The sequence below is a fragment of the Salvelinus fontinalis genome, chromosome 40, assembly GCF_029448725.1.
Source record: "Salvelinus fontinalis isolate EN_2023a chromosome 40, ASM2944872v1, whole genome shotgun sequence".
Lineage (NCBI taxonomy): Eukaryota > Metazoa > Chordata > Actinopteri > Salmoniformes > Salmonidae > Salvelinus > Salvelinus fontinalis.
In genome coordinates, this window is record NC_074704.1 from 17204516 (window position 1) to 17222063 (window position 17548).

At 45.1% G+C, this 17548-nt stretch overlaps 1 protein-coding gene across 1 annotated transcript in view; it reads right to left on the reverse strand.

Annotated features, from left to right (window-relative positions):
* The window catches only part of LOC129839874 (syntaxin-8-like), a 45730-nt gene that overhangs the window by 24906 nt on the left and 3276 nt on the right, over positions 1 to 17548 (reverse strand). The window contains exons 5-6 of the mRNA XM_055907573.1: positions 12469 to 12599; positions 10450 to 10542 (exon numbers count right to left, since the gene is read on the reverse strand). Of these exons, the coding sequence (XP_055763548.1) occupies positions 10450 to 10542; positions 12469 to 12599 (224 nt within the window). The remainder of the gene's footprint in view (positions 1 to 10449; positions 10543 to 12468; positions 12600 to 17548) is intronic.

The window sequence follows — 17548 nt, forward strand, 5'->3', positions numbered from 1 at the left end:
CCCACAGTGAGGACAGTTGTCAGCTATCAGTCTTTTCAATTGCTGACAAAAGCGTCAGGAGGAAAGTTGGAACTAGTAATTGTTTATTCGAGGATGCTGTGGATGTGTTATTGCAAATGCTGTGCTTAACGGGCGATACACGTAGGGTTGAATTGTCTTGGGTTGAGTTTTTTATCCAGCTATTCCAAGCACAAATAGCCTTGGAAAGGCTTTGCCGCTCCCTTTAAAAGCAGACTCAGGGTCATTCGATCCATAGGGCTCTATAGCACTGGAAATCCCTTAGCCAATGAGAACAGACGATCAACAAAAATGGGAAAAGAAAGAAAGAAATACACGAACAAGAGCTTTTCAGCCTGCCTCTTCTTTCAAAGCTGTTCACTCTCTGGTGGTGAAGCTAACCAAGGCCACATTCTAATTGAGCTAATTGTGTTAATAGGGTAAATGATCATTAAATTTAAATTAGGGTTAACCGCATTGCAATGCATTCCCATTCTTCAGTGTGTTTTGAAAACAGCTATCTTTTAATCTGTCATCTCGTTCATATTCCGCAGCAAATTATTGTTAATTATACTTCTTTATACACATATGCCTCTATCGCGCATGTTTGTGAATGTGCCAGAACCTCCGACATACATTTACACTGCCCTCGGTGTACTGACATTATTGGTGCAAAAGAGAGAGAGAAAAAAAGACTGGGTTGGAAAAAAAGAATGGACTTTCCTAAATAATTATATTTACTGTCCGTACAGTTGTCCTAACATGACAAAGAATGTGTGAAGAGGTGTAAAATGTCCCTCTCCGGGTCGTGCTTCGCCCTCTCCGTCACATAGTTTGCACACCCATAGATCACTCCTCTTTTCCGGCGTCTGGGAATTCCTGCCAGTTGCCTTTTAATGTGGGCCTCATTTCTGCTGCTAGTGTGTGTGTGTGTGTGTGTGTGTGTGTGTGTGTGTGTGTGTGTGTGTGTGTGTGTGTGTGTGTGTGTGTGTGAGTGTGTTGCTAACGACTGTCACGAGCGGAGCGCCACATTCATTCCAGATGTACAGAAACTAATCAAAGCCAAGATCCACCGAGCAAGACAGCGGCCTGGACCGACGGCGGGAAAACCTCCTACATGCTTTATGGCATCTATAAAAATAAAAATTTTAAATACAATAAATCAGAGAATTCTCTCTCACCGAGGTCTCTGAGCTGCGACAGTATTTAAATGGTTAACAGTAGACTGCCATTTGCACAGGGAAAACACGTTGTTTAGCCTCGACCACAATACAGATCTACACACAGATAGTCTGTGTATTCTTGGTCTGCTGTTTCAGAGCCCAAACTGCATATGAATCATGGGAAGTGCCTGAGATGAGAGGAACGGCAATTACTGTGTCACCCAAAACACAAACTATTCCAACGTGTATAACACATGGGAAAGCCCCGACCGACGCCAGGTATGACCCATTTTTCTCCAGTGTCGCTATATAATACTGTTGAATGTGTGACTGGAGAAATCAGCCTCTTGGCACTTCTCCAGTTCAGCCACGTAAAGAAACATTAGACACTCGTTTAGGTATGTGGCTTTTCTTCACAAACCACCGTTGGCAGAGGAGTCCATGCATTGGGATAACATCTCTTTAAAACACTCGATGGCTGAGGTAGTACTACACAGGCCTGGTCCCAGATCTGTCTGTGCTGTCATGTGCGGTCACGCCAATGACCACGGGAGTTGGCAAGACGGCACAAACAGATCTGGGACCAAGCTAAGGTACTACTACACAACCTGAAAAAGTTCCAGTTCCAAAGCTTGGACTTCCATGAAAAGGACATGACTTAATCAATCCTGACTGTTGCGTTGAATTGTTCTCTTCAATACATGAATGGAAGTTAGCCGCATAGCTCTCTCTTCTCTCCTCTCTCCTCCAGCTGGACTGTCTTTGTGATCCCATCCTGACCACCTCATCTTTGTCACAAACCCCCTCTGGAAGAAAAGAAAAAAAGATCGGAGACACCGACCAAACGCCTCACCAGCCATTTGTGAGACAGTGCAAGACAAGCAAATGGAACCTCAAACAAGAAGCCATTGGGAAGGGAAAATAGTGAGACCATTTGCAGAATCAGGGACATGGCACATGCAAGGCCAGCAAATGGAATGTCAAAGAAGACGAAGCTGTGCGAACAAGTGAAAAGAGTGAATCAATCTCACCCGGGAAAACTTAAGTCGACGGTTGAATGATGAAGCTTCTCCAGAAACCCTTTGAGTTCCCACATACTAATTTGCTAGCGGTCGCAAACAGAAGATCATTCATCACCATGCTGTCGCGATCGCTTGCCCTTGCCTGAATCCCCTTCACTGAATCCCCTTCACCGCCTCATTGTTACTTTGTCCCCTTCCACTCTGCCGTAGTGACACTGTGCCCCAGACAGAGACGGATGCAACTACCATCGCACGGGACAAGGAGATGGCATATGATCGATCGTGTCCAGGTCAGGATTTGTCCAACAGGAGGCCCGTCTAGCATTTTCCCGCCTTGGCTATTTTCTGTCACTCGATCACAGAGCAGTGTCATTATGAATGGGGTGGGCAGTGAATTCACATTCCTACAGCAGCGCAAGTCTGCACAGTAAGACATTCCCAGATAACGTAGACATTATCCTGGATAATGATGTGAGTTTAACCAGCTTCTCCCGCTGGATTGGTTGTTCCCAGATCTTGCTCAATTACAACTTGATCACATTCGTCAGATGATCTCTACGAGAAAGAAGCAGGAGAGAAGCGCAACTGCTGTGAGACATTTAGAATAGGTCATTTCAAATGTCCTTTTCCCCAAATGCTATTAAAATGACTGCATGTGGAAAGACCTGTGCAGCCCACCACCTTCTCGCCCAGAGTTCTGTCCACAAACCTCTGGCAAGTTCCCAGGCCTTTCAGAAAATATTTTCCATCTGAGTCAGATGTTTAGAGAGTCACAGTCACCAAGTGGGCATGAACCCGGTTATAAAAGCTGAGGCAGACCCTAGGTACTGATCTAGGGTCAGCTTACCTTCCCCAAATCCTAACCTTTATCATAAGGAAAGAAAATGTTAAACTGACCTTAGATCAGTGTCCCTACTCTGACCTATAAACACCCGACTCAGAGGAAGTGACTAAATATGTACATGCTCTGAGACTGTTACAGAAAGGAGGGCTTCCACAGAACACCTTCAGTGAAGAGAGAAATGTGTGGAAAATAACAGTAGTGTGACTCAAGGAAAATTAGGCTATTCTTCAATGAGAGAGGGTACAACATGGCAGCCAGCAGTAGCACTTGACACGTTCAGCGTTCAAAAGCACCATAACACTGAACCTGAACCTTAGAACTGTCCATGAACCACCAACATACTTGTTTTAAGGTGTTAGGATTGAAGGTATGCATGGTGTATTTTCTTATTTCTAGTACATTAAGAATCCTCACTCTTTCCAACTATGTGGGGCTGAGTCGTGCCAAACTCCAACCACCAAGTCAGTTGGTCATTTCCACCCTCTGTAACTGCTACTCAAAGCTCAGTGACACCAGACAAGAGTTGGGCGTGTCTTCCTGCATGACGGCGACAACCATTTTCGTGACACAAACACCAACCCACCCCTCCTTCTTCATCCCCACGCCCTACTACGGTGTTACCTTACCACCCTACCCTTGGCTCGCAGCTGGAGCAAAGAGGACGGGCGTTAAATCAATCGTCGACTTCGCCCCGGAAACCCGGCTCCGCCGCCATTAGCGTACGTTTATTTGTTCGCGGGACTGTTTCTCTGAAGAGTGTGACCAAGAGCTCTGTTCTCCACAGCCGGGGTTGACCACCACACTGGCGAGTTCACTGGTCCTCCAGCAGTTCTAACAAACGGTCCAGAATCTTCCCGGGTTCCAATATTTATTTGGACCTCACGAGAGTTCCCCGGCCGTGACTCTGATGACGCAGCAGTGAATCAATGACGTAATTATTAGTGGGAACTAACAGACTAATGCTATATCATAGAATCATATCTCTCCCCCCCCCCCCCAGCATAAAGAGTCCTTTACAAAGAGAGAGGGTGGTAGTTGTTGCTAACTATTGAGGCCTAGAGATAGCCTGGTCGCAGATCTGTGTGCCATCTTGCCAGGTCCTATATACGGTATGGTCATTGTCATGCCAAACATTTGCCAAACAACCATAAGAGTTGGCTATACCGCACAAACAGATCTGGGACCAGGCTAGCCCATAGGCCCATCGTCAACACTGACAATAGACTCCTATTATGATCACTTACTCATACAGAAATGGATACACATCTAACAATCTTAGGAAGTGTCAGACAGAACTATCCTGGATGTTTAGGTCAGATGTATTATTAGCTGTTCAAAGCGCGCTTCCTTCTGGATCTTTCCGTCACCTTCCACCGGCAGATCTTAATCTAAATGAAGTTTTGTTCCTCTCTCTCTGTTCCGAATGAGCTCACTTCTGTACGAAAATATAGTCGTCTAACAGAAAGACATGGACACCGTGTTGCCTAGCGATGGTGAAATCCACTCAGAGTGTTATTAGCAAAACAGAAGAAAAAAAGCCACGCAGGAGTGCACGCAGAGGTCACGGCTGGGATATTTGATGTGCAAGCGGCGAGCAGCACATTTGGCGGAGTCGTCGCGGGACCGCAGTCTATTTATTAAAGTGGAGAAGAGGTGGAGGAAAGAGAAAGGAAAGAAAATGGAACAAACAGCAGTGGCTGATTCCTCTGAAAGGTTTGTGTGTGGGGAATTTGAAGGGGCTCGGTTTAGCGGGAAACGTTGTTGATCAAATAGCATCAAACAGTGTGTGGAAAATAAATGAACTCATCCATCCATTTGATCAGTCCATGTCAACTATGTTGGATTTTTAATGAGGCTTGTAATAGGGAAGGGAGACAAACCTTGGAATAAAGTGTGTGTGTGTGTGTGTGTGTGTGTGTGTGTGTGTGTGTGTGTGTGTGTGTGTGTGTGTGTGTGTGTGTGTGTGTGTGTGTGTGTGTGTGTGTGTGTGTGTGTGTGTGTGTGTGCGTGTGTGTGCGTGTGTGTGTGTTTGTAATCACATTCGCTTAACCACACACCCTCCTATCCCTGGTTATTCCAACCAAAGTGAGGGTGTATTGTGGAAAACTAGTCTCTAAAGCTGGAACCCCTCCTCAGCCCCTCGAAAAGACCCACTTTTACAAGACTGCCCGTCACTCATAATCACAGACCACTGTGACACGGGCTGATGTCATTGTTCCAGACCCGAATCAGAGAAATATCAACACCAATAAAGTCAAACAATGTTGATTCTAGCAGCAAAAACCTTCATTTCGTTGATATAGAACATTTAGTGAGACGCACAGGGACATTTTCTGCCACATTGAATTTGGAAATAAAAATATGGTTGATTTCAGCCACATCATGTCGGAAATATGAATACGCCTGGTGATGATACACATCATAAATAATCTTCACACCCAAAAACTTAAGATTTACTTTTCATTTTATAGGTATTGAAGAAAAAAAATATCTACTCTCAAAATGTGCATATGGGGAAAAGTATTTCTTGTGTTCACAGTTCACACCTGCAAAGCTTGGGGATTAAATTTGTTACTACTTTGCTCAACTCTTCCTCACCATTCATTGTAGATTCATTATGATTTTTTAAGACAGGGCTGGAAGAGAAACCGAGGGCCTCGGGTTCATTTCTTACACTCATAACAGGTCACCTTCACAGATGACCCTAGCTTCAAGCTCTTTCCCAAAAAGGAGCCGACTGCAACCTCCACTGCACTCAGGTCAGAGGCTAGCTCCGGGCACAGAGCTTAATCTATTTACAGGGAAACACTGCAACAGGACTGAGATCAGAAGAAAAACAGAACCCCTAAAAAGACGGAGAAAGGGAAAACTCGAACTGTCAGTCTAGGCTTTTTAAATGAAAAACATTTTCTCTGCCTCTCCAAAAGCATTATGCTATCCTGTTACTTTTAACGTTGTCGATTTTGTCATTTAATACAAGTAAGAAATGCAGCACCTACAAAACTGTACGAAGCATTAATACGGGTAATTTAAGTACAACTCGGCAAGAAAAACATTCCAAACGCTTATTCTCACGAAGTATGCAGAAAACATTAAATCGAACCTCTGTGTCTCATATAAGGGCATATAAAGCATTAACTGTTCTGTTAGGTAGATGAGGTTGGTTGTGTGTGTGTGTGTGTGTGTGTGTGTGTGTGTGTGTGTGTGTGTGTGTGTGTGTGTGTGTGTGTGTGTGTGTGTGTGTGTGTGTGTGTGTGTGTGTGTGTGCTGTGAGTGTGTTCCCTGAGTGTGTGCGTGCCTGCAGGCCCGCATTCCATCATGCATTTGTGTATATAGCCCTATAGCTTAAAGACCTTTTTAAAAACACCAGCACATTCTTAATTGTACCATCAAATACAGTATGCCCATCAGAACCTGGGTGGTATGATGTCTTCAGGGTGGCATGCTTGATTTGGTGTGGATTCAAGTCACCCACCAGTTTCCTAAGCCTGCAGACACGGCATCCTCTCCCCCAGCACCCGCAAGGCCTGTGGGGCCCTATGCGGACTGTTCGGCCCCTAAATCAAGCATGGGAACTCCCAGGACAACAACAATCAGTATGCCTGGCTGTTTGAAGTCCTTCCCTGGCCTCCCCTGCTCACCACGCTGTGTGATATATCCTATTTTTCCACCTGTCCCACACCTCTTCTGGGACCATGACATCTCGGCCATAACTCACACAGAGGGGAGAGAGAGAAGGAGTGGAGAGTGGAGAGAGAGGAGGTAGAGAGAGGGGTAGGTGGAGAGAGGAGGGAAAGGATAGGGGAACAGAGAGAGGGAAGATGGGAGGAGGCAGAGGAGAAAGAGAGATGAGGTAGAGGAGGTAAAGAGGAGGCAGAGAGAAAGAGAGGGAAATTAGAGCGAGAGAGAGAAAGAGAGGTTAATGCCTCGATCACACCCATACAGTGGCGGTTCTGGGGGAGGGGGGCAGGGGGGGGCCAGTGCCCCTGTGACAACAATTTTGGACCCCCTTGTGGCCCCCCTAAATGTGGAGTATGAAATAAGTTTTACATAACAAATTTTTGCTATCGTTCTTTTTTTACATCCGTTATTAGACAGTGGCAACGATGATTATGAACATGGTCTTTTGCCTGCAATGCAGTGAAGAAAACGATATGACAACAATAATGTCTAATGTAACTGGCCCCTCTAACAGTACAACTGGCCCCTCTAACAGTACAACTGGCCCCCAAAGTTGAAATGGTCTAGAACCGCCACTGCACCCATAGCGTCATTGCGCAAAATGGTACGCAGCATCATCTGGATATGTGTGCAACAAAAGTTCAACATTCCCCTTCTGCTACCATTTCTGCCAACCCGCCTACGCACACAGATTGACGCATACGTTCGATAAATCCGACGTTTGCACCACACAGAACGCCCTGCTACGCAGTGCTCCGCTGGAAACGAATGTACTTCTGGTGTACCAAAATGCAACGACACTGTCGGTGGGATCGAGGCGTAAGGAGAGAAAATACAGAGAAGGGAGAAGAGAAGGGCAGAGGTAACGAGGGGAGGAAGAGAGAAAGCGAGGGAAGCCTGAAGGCTCCAGAGCCCCGAGGGCCTATGTGTGAGACTGGGTGAGTTATAGTCAGTTGGTCTCGTGAACTCTGAGCCCCACTGTAAATTCAGATGGGAAGCCGGTGGAGACTGCAAGATGTTGGACTGATCCACTATTGGACCACCCCCCCCCCACCCTACCTCATCCCTCTGTTTATCACCTCAATGTAATACCCCCGGGGACAGGCATACAGGTGGGCCGGTCCGTGAGACCAGGCTGGCCTCCTAACACTCTTATTTGCCGGGCTTGGTTTCAATTCCAACCAGGCGGACCTGGTTAGAGGTTCCAACATACACAGGGGACTAGGCCGCGTTTTGAGAAGCATTCGGCCGTGATCGAAAACATGGAAAGAGTGAAAGAGAAAGCCGTTATCAAAATCTTTGGACAAAGTGCACTTTAGGGGAATGTGGACTACCTCGCTAAAATATCAAAGCCACTTTGTATCAGGGCGGAAGTTTTCATTCGCCTGGTCCGCTCGCTTGCTGCGGGGGCATCGGGCCCGGACTCTCAGGTCCACTTACAGCCGTCGCGTCGGACGTTTTCCCCGCCCCGACGTCTCTTGTTATTGGAAACACTGACGCCGCGCACTTAAAAAGAAAGTCGAAAAGAGGAAAAACGCGTCGGTTCGGACTCTGAGGATTAAAGGGGAACCAATGATCCCTCTCTAGCTCAATAAGGTAAGAGGAGAGCAGGCTGAAACAATCAAGCCGTAGCTCCCCTGTCTCTGACTCGGGGAGGATCGCAGGCCAAACGTCTACTGTTTGTTCCCAGCAGCAGAAGGGAAACTCGTTTGTTTCCATCTCAAAGGTCATTCGATTACGCATCCCTGTGGGATCTGTCTGAGTACAGCCTCAGGAAAGGACCATACAAAGTCATCTGACCTAACTTGGAACTGGCCGTCTAAAATAAACACACTATAAATAAATTGAAATATGCATTGAATATTCATAGGTGTCCATCAAAACGGCTGAAGAATATAAACAAAGTGGTGTGATTTTGGCGCTATGGCTTCATCCTCTCCTCTCCGTTATGACTATTAATAGCTAAAACAAGATAACTAAGAAGCTATTTGACATTATTGGGATATAGCCTACATTTACAATGTCCCAGAGGAAGGGGTCTGGGCTCTTTAGGGAGAGAACATCAATCATGTCATCACATTGTGCTCATGGCGGGAGAAAGAAAAGCACCTTTTAGTCCAACGGTCCACTAATTGTCTGGCCCCCAGGGTTGTGGCGTTGTGGTGCGCCCGGGACATGCCAAGAACAGCAAGCAGGAACTAATGAACTCAGTGTAACATTCCTCTATCAGACCACTAAGCCCACTCACTCTATACGCTCTACAGTCAATATACAGTGACACCAAGCATCTTCCTCTGCCTCCTATGGGCTTTGGGTGTCCTCCACAGATCAAGAGGGCCCTAACCTATTCTGTTCTCAGAAAACATCGCTTTGAAAGTAGACAAAGGTCAAAAGTGGCAAGTGGTCGTAATTTTGGGGGGGGCTTTAAAAAAATGTGCAGTCAAAAAAGATTTTCCTGTGTTTTATATATATTTCCACACTAGGATGTTGGAATAATACTGTGAAAATTATGGTAATGCCCTTTTAGTGTAAGAGCTGTTTGAAAAGGCTGCCTGAAATGTCTGCCTGTTTGGACTGCCTGGTGACATCACCAGATGGTAAATTAGTTAATACACCAATAAGAAACAGAGTCCCAAACCACTCTGCCAATAACAGCAAGTTTTCCATTTCCCCTCCCCACTCAGACCCCTCCCAGACAGTCCTAGCAAAATTGTTGCTGAAGAAATTGTTCTTCGCTACAAAAGGTATTTTTGTTAATTTTAGATTATTTTTATTGAAAACAATCCCAGTAAGGTACTTAAATGTTACCCAGAAATGATTTGATATTGAGATTAAAACGGCTGCATTGGACATTTAAAACGAGTAATCAGGCGACACTGGAGTCTCTTGTGGTTACAACAAAGACATGTATAGTTGAGATGTAGAGTGTACAGTTAAGGAAACAATGAGATCTAATGGTGAGGTGGATGATGACTATCTGGCATCCTACAACCTTTTCTCAAGTGCCTCCATCTGTGGACGAACCGGAGCGATATGCTCAGACCTGCCTTCTGCCCGCCGTCTGCCTCCTCTGACAGAGCTATTTACAGCAACACAGACATGACCTCAAAGCAGATCTGATTCCAGGACAGCACTTGACTCTCTCCGCAAACGCATTAAAACAGTGCGTCAGGAAGCTCACATTCCTCCTAACCAGACTACATAGCCTGACACAGTCACAGATCCACCACCAGCAGAGCGCTTCTAGGAGGACGGCTAGACGTTTTCTGAGAGCTCACCGTGAGGTCACTTTAACCATAGACATACATCGTCTCCGTCCCAAATGACACCCTACTCCCTATACGGCGCACTATTTTTGACCAGGATCTGGTCAAAAGTAGTGCACTTTGTAGGTAACAGGGTGCCATTTGGGATTAACACTTTATTTAATTCTGTGACTCTGACCAAGGTGGTTTGGAGCCCCAGTAAATTGTACTGACCCCTGTTCCATTACTGAAATAATAGCGTGTCTCATTGATTTCACACAGTGGTTTGGAGTGGGGTGTGGCTGGTAGAACTATGCATAATCTATATACTCCCTCCCCTTGTTAGGGAGACACACACACAATATGATAAAGAGCTTGTGTCTTACTGTAGGGGTGAAAGGTAGGGTGGACTTATCTGAATGACGCAGAGTAGGTCGCAGAAGCAATAGTAGATGTACCACACACACACAGACACACACACATGCACCCCTCCTTACCATTCTGCTCGTCCAGCTCATTGCCTATATCCTGACCCATCAGCTTCTGTCGGCTGATGACGGCGGCTAACGCATCCAACCCAGCATCCTGAACTGTTCAGAGAGAGGGAGAGAGAGAAAGGGGTTAACTAATCCCTGTTCAGCATGATAGAGAGACAGACAGAAATAGAGAAAGCCTCCATAAGAGAGAGACTTATACATTATACCAGGGTTCCCCAACTGGTGGTCCGTTCAAACAGGTGCCATTAATACAGGTAACGAGTGGAGGACAGAGGAGCCTCTTAAAGAAGGCCTGTTTTGCAGGTCTGTGAGAGCCAGAAATCTTGCTTGTTTGTAGGTGACCAAATACTTATTTTCCACCATAATTTGTAAATAAATTCATTAAAAATCCTACAATGTGATTTTCTGGATTTTTTTTTCTCATTTTGTCTGTCATAGTTGAAGTGTACCTATGATGAAAATTACAGGCCTCTCTCATCTTTTTAAGCGGGAGAACTTGCACAATTGGTGGCTGACTAAATACTTTTTTGCCCTAATTGTACGACTGTAAAAACACCACCAAATCAGCTGTAATGGATTTTCATTTTGGAAATCTGTTCCAAAGTATTCACACACATTATAGAGAGAGATATGTGATCGTATACAAATGTAAGCAAGGTTTGAAAATATTATGTTTAAATGAAATATTTCTGTTTGGGCTTCTTGCAGTCAATTTACAGTCCACAAATGATTTGTAATTGCGTTCCGTCCCACTTACCATCCCCTCAAGAAGAAAGAAAATGGCCAGATAGTTGAATCTAGTAAATGATTCCTGCATTATACATCAATAAACAACCCACAATAAGGAAAACCCCATTCAACTCACATACAAATACTATAGAGCACATTACGTATCCACACAAAAATGTGTCAAATGTAGCAGCGGTGAGGTGGTAAAACTATGAAAACATGCCGAAATTCTTCTTTAATGAGCCATTGGTAGAGAGGGAGCAATTTAGTGCACTGCTTTCACAGGGCAACCGTTTGGTGAGTAGGAATGACACTTTGGGGTTCAGCACTGGGGAACAACACTAGGGGGCAGCGTGCCACAGGTGACTCACTCAGCACTTAAAACGCACACACGACGAAGACATGCATTTACGCACGCACGCACGCACACACGCACCTCAGCCTGACTTCTGTTATTCTAACTGTTCTAACTGTACTGGGTGAAAAAGGAGAGAGGGGCAGCTGAACAGTGACTTTGTGAAAGAGACGGATACATAACTTGTGGGAAACTATCATTCTCTATCACAATTTTACAGAGTAGTGTTACACTGAGTTTGTCCAGGTTTTAGTATGTGCTTCATGGGGTTCAGGTAATTGGTGAGGAGAGAAGGCCCCTTGTCTCTGTATTTGACACTGACACCACCACAGGAATCTGGGCGACCACAGATTTGGTCGCTCACTATAGGCCCTAAACTTCCATCTGGAAATCCCAATGGGGGCTCAAAACCTTGATGCGGTTTCACTGTATCCCCACAATACTGACAAACTGACAATAGCCAGATCGCAGCCAGAACCGTAATGGAGACATAACAGGAGAGTCATGTTGAGTCAGGTGAACTGTACTAGGATCAGCCTGGATGTTGCAGTTACAGTCCATGTGGAAACGATTTAGGAACTGGGAGAGGCAGGGAAAACGAATCTGCTGAATGTGAGTTACTGTATTCACCTCATCCTGTGACAGTGTGGATTTAGTTATTAAGGTGTAGCCTCGAGGAGGACCGCCACCTCCGTGTTTCCTACTAGAGGCACTGATCACAGGTCAGTTTTGCATCCCACTCCTCTAATGGGTAAAGTTAGGACTCTGAAGGTACAAGCTAATCCTAGATCTGATCAGGGGTCTATTCAGAATCAGTAATGTGAAACATTCTGACCGTTGCAGATAGATATACAATGAATAGAGCTGAAAACACCCCCTAGTCTACCTGACAGTTCTACACCATGCACTTTGATCTGAATGTGGTGTAACCTTACCTTCGACGATGCGCTGCTGCTGCTGTTTGATCGCGGAGAAGCCCAGGCCCCTGGTCTCCTCTGGCTCGTTGACCAGCCAGGGGTTGGCCGCGGCCCCTCCTTCTCCCCCCGCCCCTGCCATCAGGGTCGACCTGGGGAATGTCATACAACAATATGAGCAGCATGCCAAGGGTGTAGCGAACGCACTCCCTGTGCCTGTCAATCACCTGACCGGGACACACGACCGAACAAATGACACGCATCGTCAACCCTCGGCTTCGCAAATAAACACGGTACAGTAGACACGTGTGCAACCTCTGTAGCAAGCAGTTACATCTGTAACACTCATGTTACTCATCTGATGTTGACTTTTGTAACATTTCCTTCCCTTCAGAACTCGTCAGAGACGACAAGACTTATTTATTTTCTTGTTTGGTTTTTACGTTCTGAACAAGGAAGCAGATATGTTTTGTTGCTTTAAAAAAAAAAAAAAAAATAGGACCGGCTTGTTCGACATGTAAACACTGCATGCTAATCATACACAGCCACAGGCCCGAGAGTTTCCAGTCGAGTTTCACTCTGACTGACACACACTGACACACACACACTAACAGACCAGAGTGCTCTTGTTGTGTCGTGTAGCGCTTAACACTGTTGTGTGGTTTCGAGCTATTTTTCTGGTAATGGGAAAAAGCTGTCTGAGGCTGCCTCAGACCCTGAGGTTGTGTTGCGGTTAAGTGTCAAGGTCTCTGTTAGTACAGATAGATCAATCCCGTCCGTCAAGACAGTGTCACCTACTGGTCACAACCAGGTCCAGCAATTCACCTCAGACAGAGCTGACTGGACAGACTGGAGGAGTGGCATTGGCTGTAAGGGAAATTAGGATTGTGGCCATTGGCTGTCAAAAGTAGGCACTTAAAATCTCCTCCACTTCCCTTAGCAAAGCCCATTTACTACAATACCATACAGCTCATCAAACCCTTGTGGTACACTATGTTGAAAAGAATGAAACATATGTCATTTTAGATGTGATTCCAGGCTCATAACAAACCACAATGTCGCCAGGGAAAGTAATGGTGTGATCAGAAACCTCAATTAGGTATACTTGTTGATGTTAAGAAGTTCCTCTCCTTACGCTGGTATTGGACAGGACAGGTTGTCCAAAATTGGCGCTCAAAGTTGGTTGTGATGTGCGTCAAGCATGGCGCCATGACGCCACCTCCTTCCTTCCTCTTTCTGAGGGCGAGTGTGAAGTTTGAAGCACCCCAACTCCCTCTCTTTACTCCTTGGCCCAGCTTACTTAGCAGCGGCGGCCGGGGCGAGACAAGGAGGTCGGCAGCCAGCGCTAAGCTAATCTTTCTGACATGTTTGGTAACTATCCTCCCGCGTGGCGGATCTCCACTTCCTACCGCCGTGTGAAGATTAAAGCTTATCCAATTAACCGCCCACTGGGGCCCGCCAACTTAATCAGGCATCTCTGGGCAGCCCGCATCACACTCCACCGCCGCCGAGGACCCGACAGACAGACAGGCCTCTGAGGCTCTAACTCGGACAGGGCTGATTTAACTCATTTCGACTTGTTGCAGGAGTGATCAAATATAAAGTATTTTTATGTAGACTTGTGGTGTCTCTCTTGTTGTGATGTGTGTTATGTCCTATTTTTTTTATTATCCCAGCCCCCGTCCCCTTCAGGAGGCCTTTTGCCTTTTGGTAGGCCGACATTGTAAATAAGAATTTGTTCTAAACTGACTTGTCTAGTTAAATAAAGGTTAAAAAAAGTAAAAATAAGGAGAGATTGATGAAGGGAAAAGGGGCGGTAAGGGGCTGTACCAAAGGGGGTCAGGGATACACTGAGCCTTCAAAATGGTGGCGCCGTGTCCCTTCTTTGCTTGATTAGAGGCTAATCTCTCTCTAATGTATTGTTTCACAAATAAAATAAGCCCCCTTATCCCGGACCAACCCCTCTCTTCGAAAAAATTTGAACAGCTTAGGTTATCCAAACAAGGCTAATACCCACCCACCCCAAAGACCACACACCGAGTGCCAGGCCTACCTACCCACCCCCTCTCAAATCATCCACCCACCCCACATCAGCATCAAAGTACAGAATACACCGTACATCAAATTACAGTACCAGTCAAAAGTTTGGACACATCTACTCATTCAAGGGTTTCTTTATTTGTACTATTTTCTACATTGTAGAATAACAGTGAAAGACGTCAAAACTATGAAATAACACATACGGAATCATGTAGTAACCCAAAAAGTGTTACAAATCAAAACATATCTTATATTTGAAATTCTTCAAAGTAGCCACCATTTGCCTTGATGACAGCTTTACACACTCTTGGCATTCTCTCAGCCAGCTTCACCTGGAATGCTTTTCCAACAGTCTTGAAGGAGTTCCCACATATGCTGAGCACTTGTTGTCTGCTTTTCCTTCACTCTGCAGTCCAACTCATCCCAAACCATCTCAATTGGGTTGAGGTTGGGGGATTGTGGAGGCCAGGTCATCTGATGCAGCACTCCATCACTATCCTCCTTGGTCAAATAGCCCTTACACAGTCTGGAGGTGTTTTGCGTTAATGTCCGGTTGAAAAACAAATGATAGTCCCACTAAGCGCAAACCAGATCGGATGGCGTATCGCTGCAGAATGTTGTGGTAGACATGCTGGTTAAGTATGCCTTGAATTCTAAATAAATCACAGAAGGTGTCACCAGCAAAGCACCCCCACACCATCACACCTCCTCCTCAATGCTTCACGGTGGGAACCACACATGCGGAGATCCTACGTTCACCTACTCTGCGTCTCACAAAGACGCAGTGGATGGAACAAAAAATCTAAAATTTGGACTCATCAGACCAAAGGACAGATTTCCACCGGTCTAATGTCAATTGCTTGTGTTTCCTGGCCCAAGCAAGTCTCTTCTTCTTATTGGTGTCCTTTAGTAGTGGTTTCTTGCAGCAATTTGACCATGAAGGCCTGATTCACGCAGTCTCCTGTGAACATTTGATATTGAGATGTGACTGTTACTTGAACTCTGTGAAGCATTTATTTTGGCTGCAATTTCTGAGGCTGTTAACTAATGAACTTGTCCTCTACAGCAGAGGTAACTCTGAGTCTTCCTTTCCTGTGACGGTCCTCATGAGAGACAGTTTCATCATAGCACTTGATGGATTTTGCAACTGCACTTGAAGAAACTTTAAAGGTTATTGAAGTTTTCCAGATTGACTGACCTTCATGTCTTAATGTAAAGTTGGACTGTCGTTTCTTTTTTATTATTTGAGCTGTTCTTGCCATAATATGGACTTGGTCTTTAACCAAATAGGGCTATCTTCTGTATACTACCCCTACCTTGTCATAACACAACTGATTGGCTCAAAAGCATTAAGAAGGAAAGAAAAGCATTCCAGGTGAAGCTGGTTGAGAGAATGCCAAGAGTGTCATTTTTTTTATTTAACCATTATTTAGGCAAGTCAGTTAAGAACAAATTCTTATTTACAATGACAGCCTACTGCAGTTAACAGTGGGTTAACTGCCTTGTTCAGGGGCAGAACGGCAGATTTTTACCTTGTCAGCTCGGGGATTTGATCTAGCAACCTTTCGGTTACTGGCCCAATGCTCTAACCACTAGGCTATCTGCGGTTATCGAGGCAAAGGGTGGCCACTTTGAAGAAGAAAAAATATCAAATATATTTTGATTTGTTGAACACTTTTTGGGTTACTACATGATTCCATATGTGTTATTTCATATTTTTTTATGTCTTCACTATTATCCTACAATGTAAAAAATAGTACAAATAAAGAAAAACCCTGGAATGAGTAGGTGTGTCCAAACTTTTGACTGGTACCCTATATTTTCCCGGGGTAGTTGAAACGGTAAGATCACATGAGTAAGATCAACTGTGTAATTCATTAGTTGCCATTTGATTTAGTTATGGGCCACCAATGTTTGTAATTGGGTGTGGGATCTATAAAAAGATAAAAGCAAGCGTTCCCTTCCCTCCCCGCTTTCAGCCCCTAAGTGGATTAATCCAAACAAGAAACATGTATAACCGGAGCAGTCTCAGATCAGACTGTTAAGAAAATAGTTAACGTTTCTAAAGTCTGCTAATTTGATCAATCGATGACTGATCCTGAGTTTTACCTCACTTTTACCAAACACGGCCATTCCACTATTCCTTGAAGGTAAATTGAAAACCTCTGTATTATCCCTGTAGCGTGTGTGTTATTAAAAGAACACGATCCTGTCAAATGAATGGGGTTTGACCCTCAGTTAATTTCACATACAAAACATACTCAAACCCTGACAGCGGAAGTCCATGCCGTTACCACTGAGTGAGCGTTATTCATTTCACCTCCTGGCTGTCCAAATATATGTCACCTGGGATGGAGCTAGGGCATGCCCGATGCTAAGTAATGACTATTTTCCAAAGTGTTTTCCTAAGCTCCTGTACAGAGCTGTCACTACAATTAAGATTAACATGAGAATACAGGATATAGCCGGTGGAGTCCAGTGCTTTGATTGGTCCACTGGCAGATGAGGATGACAGGATGAGGATATGAGCTCAGCGGAGAGTGATAAACTATAAACTCGAAGAGCTTGGGTTGCACATCCGACCCCTTTAATTTTCTCACTGAGCCTCAGTGTACCAGTTTCGGGAAGTGCCAAGCGTGTGATCACCAGTGCAAGGCAAGCAAAGCCTCTTGATGAATGAGAAACGGAGCGATTTAGAAGTCAACTGCCCTGCGCCGGCCCCAATATGGCAGACTAGACTTCCAATGGCGTCGAATGGGCTCAGACAAAAGGTCGTACGGAAGTCCAAAGACTTTCTTTGCACACAAAGTTAGTGACCAGTGACTTATCCTCAAAAGAAACCGTGGATCCGTTAGACCCTTTAGACACATCTGGCCTGAGACAAAGTCAAGACTCTGATTAATTGGCAGCACTAGCAGATAGAAAGAGATAGTTCTCTGCTGGCAGGATGGGCTTTGGTGAATCACCAATTGCCTATGACTGATGTTCAGGTTCTGGTACATTTACATTCACTTACAATGAGTGGCGTATGCTAAAAGGAGACTTAATGAGCTGTGTGTGT